This window comes from Barbus barbus, assembly GCF_936440315.1.
Source record: "Barbus barbus genome assembly, chromosome: 33".
Classification (NCBI taxonomy): Eukaryota; Metazoa; Chordata; class Actinopteri; order Cypriniformes; family Cyprinidae; genus Barbus; species Barbus barbus.
This window is the reverse complement of record NC_136761.1, coordinates 25,224,701-25,230,547: the sequence shown is the minus strand read 5'-3', so window position 1 is coordinate 25,230,547 and position 5,847 is coordinate 25,224,701. Positions and strand designations below refer to the sequence as shown.

The following is a 5,847-nucleotide window of genomic DNA, read 5'->3' as shown; positions in this document are numbered from 1 at the left end:
TCTTCTTGCACTGGGTATTAGGCCATATGTTGCATCAGATCTGTGTTGAAATCACTCTTGCTGTCTTCAAAGTTATCTCAAGCTCCTATTTATCATCATGTGCTTGACAGAGATAACGTCCTGTCTATGCCATCATTACTCATGCAGACAGAGAGTGGTCATTTTGCATACACAAACACTGTGACTTCGCTGGTTATACGTTGCATTAGTGAAGTTTGACTCTACCCACACACAATTTATTACGGGGTCATTCACAATCGTTCATTGTTTGTCATTTCATTTAATTTCGCTTCACATAACTAGATACCTGGCTATCTCAAACATAATGGGTATGTTAGAAACAGCCTTTGTTTACACTATAATGAGTGGTGGTGTGTTTCATGTAGTGGGTGTTTGAGTTTAAATTACGCTTATTATATCTTTCTGAAGTGTTGCGGCGTATGTTTTTATCCTTGTTTTTCAGAAGTGTTGTTTCCTGGAGACTTTTCCATTAATTAAAGAGAATATGAATAGATTGTTCTTACATTATCTTTCACAGTTTATAGGCATTGCGACTGATAATGAGGCTTGTATTAACGTCTGTGTGTACTGAGGTGATGCAGAGAAGCAGATTTAATTCATTTCTGTCACTCTGGGGCCTTAAGGATCAGCAGGTGTAAATTACAGCACACAAAGGTGACATGGATGCATTTCTAGCTGACTGAAACATATATGAATATATATGTACATTTAAATGAGCAAGCAGAGGAGGCACATGATCAGATGCACATAAGTGAACGGTTAAATGCTACAAAACATATTCAGAAGTGAAGGTGATGGTACTGTACTGTTTTGCTCCAGTTTCGGCGTGACGCTGAATGTTTGCACATGGAAATTCAAAGGTGGAGATGTTTGTGTTCACGTTCAAGCACTTATATGTTGTGTGAGCATGTAAATACACTATTATTGGGAGTATTTGGAGTAGGGATACCCGCCTGCTTTGCATAACTGAATTAATTAAGCTGCAGTTGCTCAGGAATGCAAAAGCAACTAAACTGCTAAATAAAGCTCATGCATTAATCAAATCCACTCAATGCAACATAATAGTAATAATGGAAAAAATGAATAATTTCCAAACAGTCATTAAGTTAAAGTTTTATTATCTAATAGTCTGCAGAAAAAAAGTTAAACAAACACATAACAAAAAATGCCTGAACAATGAAGACAAACAGATGGGATTACAGTGCTTTTCACCTTAAAGGATACCCAGTAAAGAAACAATCTGCTATGAAGTGCTACAAACCATTCTGGGTCTTGGAGGTTAGACTGAGAATTTTTTTTTTCTATTTTAATTGAGCAAAGAAAGAAATTCAAGCATTTTCTAAGCTTCTCTAGTTCACTGATATTTGACATCAGTTCAAGAGCCATTAAAAGAAAAATAATTCTCACGCAATACAAGCAAAATCTTTTGTAAGCTTTAACCCGGATGATGGAGCTTTGGAGCTCAAATGCATAGAAAAGTCCACTCGTTCAGAATAAATAGAACCATTTCTAATGTGAAACTGCGCTAGTGATTTTCTAGAAAGACCGCGAGGGTATTTTTCATTGGTTCATAAACTAATGACATTTTGTCAAATACAAACCTCCAGTTTTTCAGAAGTACATCTATGAGTGATATTTGATTCACACACTGGATAGACCTATTAGACTGTGACCGTTGAATGTCTAAAGCAATTGAACACTACAAACATTTATCAATCTATTCATTAAGGTGGTTTTATTACCTTTCCCATCCGATATACTACTTTATAATGGAAATGTTCTGACTGATAACAAAGGAGCAAGAGAGAAGTGTAACAAAAGAAAGCATAAAAAAGTCTTCATTGCTCTGAGATGGAACGTGATCCAAAACGAAGAGGTCCATGTGTATTGCATACAGAAGTCTTCCAGTCGAGTCTTTGTTCAGCTGTGCATGATCAGCCGACTGTGACTCAGTTCCTTAGTTTACAAGCCGAGTTCAATTCATGACAAAGTCTGAAAAATGTCTTGCTTTTTTGTGTATGTGGCAGGGATCCATCAGCATGACTGATGTTTATTAGCCGTGTGATATCAGTCTTCTGAAATGACGTCAATGTCCTCAGAGCTGCCCTGCTGAGTGGCCACCCTCCAGCGGCTCACGTGCTGACTACCTTTCCTCTTCTGCTGCGAGTCCGGCGACTCTTCCTCCAGCTTCTGTCTCTTGTGTTTGGTCCTTCTGTTCTGGAACCAGACTTTCACCTTAACAAGAGTAACAAAGAGAGGCCATTTTATTATATCAGCTTAAAACACTTCTTTTTTTGTGTGTGTTTTTATTGTTTTTTTTATTAAAAAATAAATTGGGAAGCAAATCTCGCCCGTACCGTGTTTGCTATTAAAATACTTTCACGGCACATTATTATGCCATATTTAAAAACATGCTTATGCCTGCTGCTCATTTGAAATATGCCTGTTGACGTAATCTCTCAATCTGGTGAGGAAATCATATTTCATTTTACAATCTCAACATGTGAAAACACACACACATATATATATATATATACTATGTGAGCTTTTAAAACAGCATGTTAAAAAGCCTTCAAAATAAAAAATGAACAATCTTAATTTAAAAATGTATCAGAATACATATAAAGCAGTGTTAAAAACATCCAAAATAACTAATAAAACAAAATAACTCATTTAAAACATTCAGAGCAGGTGGCCAGAAGTCTTAAACCACTAGAGAAAATGCTTCTGTTTCGCATTTTTATAATTAAAAACAATTCTAAATTTTATTATCAGCTTTTTGTAATAAAGGTGAATATCAGCACGAAAGGTTTCATTAAAAATTAACATTTAAAACAGTGTTAAACATCTAAAATAAGTAGCTGTAAAAACAAAACAACTCATTTAAAAACACAGCAGGTGTCTGAAAGTCTAACTATTAGAGAAGATTCTTTGCATTTTTGTAATTAAAAATAATTACAGATTATATTATCAGTATGAAAGTTTGAATGTAACGTAAATGTACATGCAAAATATGGATGAAACCGTATTTAAAAAAACATCCAAAATAAAAGTAGCTTTAAATACAAAATATCTATATTTCAAAGATTAAATGTTCAGTTTTGATTTAAAAGATTCACAGCAGGTGTCTAAAACTGTAACACCACCAGTGAAGAATATCATGTATTTCTTATTTTATGTCATAACATTTATTTAATTCTTTATTATTACATTTTCCCACTTGTTTCCAGGTTCGGATTTTAAATCCCAGATTTTCAAAAGTGCCTCAGATTTTGGACCCCAGGTATTGCTCAAGCCTAACAATCCTACACAAATATGTATGTGAATGTATGTACACGATTGTGAAAATGACCAATTATTGAGTGTTGCATACATGCTTTGGAATTTATATGGCCTATCCCAAGGCAAGGAATGATGAATTACTTCCATCCTGTGAGGAAACTAGATGAGTAAATGTGTGTTCACGTCCCGTGTGTGTTTGTATGTGTGTGTGTGTGTGTGTGTGTGTGCATGTTTATGTGGTTTATGAGGACACAAATTTGTATAATGACATGGGTATGACAGAGGTATTACAATATGAAGGTGGTTTATGAGGACACTGCCTATGTCCCCGTAATTCAAAAGGCTTAAAAAACATACTAAATTGTGTTTTTTTGAAAATCTAAAAATGCACAAAGTCTCCTGTGAGGGCTAAGTTTAGGTGTAGGGTTGGTCTAGGGCAATAGCACACACAGTTTGTTCAGTATAAAAACCATTACGCCTATGGAGAGTCCCCATAAACCACAAAAACCAACATGTGTGTGTGTGTTGGAATGCAGCCGTGTTCACCGGAGGGATGGACCCTGACGCCTCTGTCTGCTCACCTGTGTCTCTGTCAGGCACAGCCCGTTGGCTAACTGCTTCCGCTCGGCTCCCACCACGTAATGGTTCTTCTCAAAGGCACGTTCCAGCCGGAGCAGCTGCGACGGGGAGAAGGCTGTGCGGATGCGCTTGGGCTTGCGAGAGAAAGGTCCGTGTAGCAGCAGGTTTTCTGGGCTACTGTCGTCACCTGGAGACAAGAAATAAAGGGTACATGTTAATTAGGAAGTCAACAGTTTTATAGTTGCATTTTAAATAAATAAATAAAAAGCTAAAACTTTCTTTTAAAATAATCTAAAGAAATCCTAATTTTTTTTTAAATAAAATAGTAAGAAAATAGCAAGAGTATTAGTAATAGTAAGAAGTAAAGAGTGCAAGTTAATAAATTATTGGATTATTTCATAGAGGGTTTTAAAATAAATACAAATACAACAATTTTTAAAAAATATAAAAATACAAAATATGCATGTTACTAAAGATAGAACTAAAGATGCATGTTAATTAGGAAGTAGACAATTTTATAGGGATTTTGAATAAATAAATAAAAATCGAAGGCTTTCTTTAAAAAAAAAAGAGAGAAATAAAGAGTGCACGTTAATTGGGATGTGTACAATTTTATAGTGGGATTTTAAATAAATAAATAAAAATCTCTTTAAAAATGAAAACTACAAATAGAGAAATAAAGAGTACATGTTGGATGTGTACAATTTTATATTAGGATTTTAAATAAATAATTAAATAATCATGTACTTTACACAATTGCTTAAAAAACTGAAAATAGAGAAATAATAATTATGAAGTGGACATGTACTGGGGTTTAAAAAAAATCTACAATGTAAAAAATAAATCTCTTTAAAAGATTTTTAATTGTGCCTTAAGTGTCAAAATACGTTTTTTTGTGTTACATTTTTAGTAACCTTCTGCTGATATCACAATGACATCATTTGAAATGTAACTATTTGAATTCCACACGTGTATGGCATTACATGTTCATTCGTAAAATTATTTTAGAGTTAATTCAAATATCATTCAGCAGATGTATTATCCAAAGACTCTGTATGCTTTTATACAAAATAAGTGCTTTACATAGGCACAGCAATACAGACATTAGGTGCAGGATTGCATGTCTTAATTGAGCCACATGAGTCGATTTGAATAATTCCAGGTCTGTTCCAGACACGGCTGATGGAAAGTGTGTTCACACCGCATCATTCATACCAACCCAACCTCTCCGTGCATTCACAGACGAGTCTTTAACCTTCTGCCCTCATAATGTGGCATTATCCTGATTTTCATACAAACGCAAGACTTTGAAATATTGCTGCTAAAATATAAATAGACATCCGTGGCTGAAAAGATGTAAAACAATTGTGATGAATATGCTAATTGTCAGTTAAGCAAATCTAAATCCCTTACATTTGGGTTGATTATATTCAACATGAGGGAATAGTAAAATTTCATCTCCATCAGCGTCAGGGTGAACGTGATCTTCATGCGACCCCAGACAACATCTGGAGGGCAGAGACCCAATGCAGTTTATTGCAAACACACAAAGAGAGAAAAACATTTTTCATAAACAAATGCATGTGTAATTTACGTGACCACTTTAGTGTTTGGAGAGCTATGCTTGAAAGATTCTTCAGAAAGATGATGACCGCAATCACGTATAAACAAAATATTCTCGCGGAGCGGTTACTGGGAGGATTGTGAAGCGTGCAGAAGTGACAGACCGTGATCTTTTGTCAATGAAAAATAACCAAAATGTTTCAACGTTCGCATCAGGTGTGCAACCGCAAATGTACATCGGTAACATGCAAACGTCTCAAAAAGATGTTTGCTTCGATATAACGACTGTTTCTGAGCATCGGCTGGAGTCATGAATGCGGCTGGTAGGCCACAAAGGCCGCCAACTGCAATTGCTACAAGTATATTAACATATCAAATGGAAGTTATGAAATATATTCAGTC

The 5,847-nt window shown here is 35.1% G+C and overlaps 1 protein-coding gene across 1 annotated transcript in view; it reads right to left on the bottom strand.

Moving 5' to 3' along the window:
• Positions 1–1,124: 1,124 nt before the first annotated feature.
• LOC306853047 (homeobox protein EMX1-like) overlaps positions 1,125–5,847 on the bottom strand; it is a 9,419-nt gene continuing 4,696 nt past the window's right edge. The window contains exons 2-3 of the mRNA XM_079390212.1: positions 3,885–4,069; positions 1,125–2,256 (exon numbers count right to left, since the gene is read on the bottom strand). Coding sequence (XP_079246338.1) covers positions 2,089–2,256; positions 3,885–4,069 — 353 coding nt within the window. The 3' untranslated portion in view covers positions 1,125–2,088. The remainder of the gene's footprint in view (positions 2,257–3,884; positions 4,070–5,847) is intronic.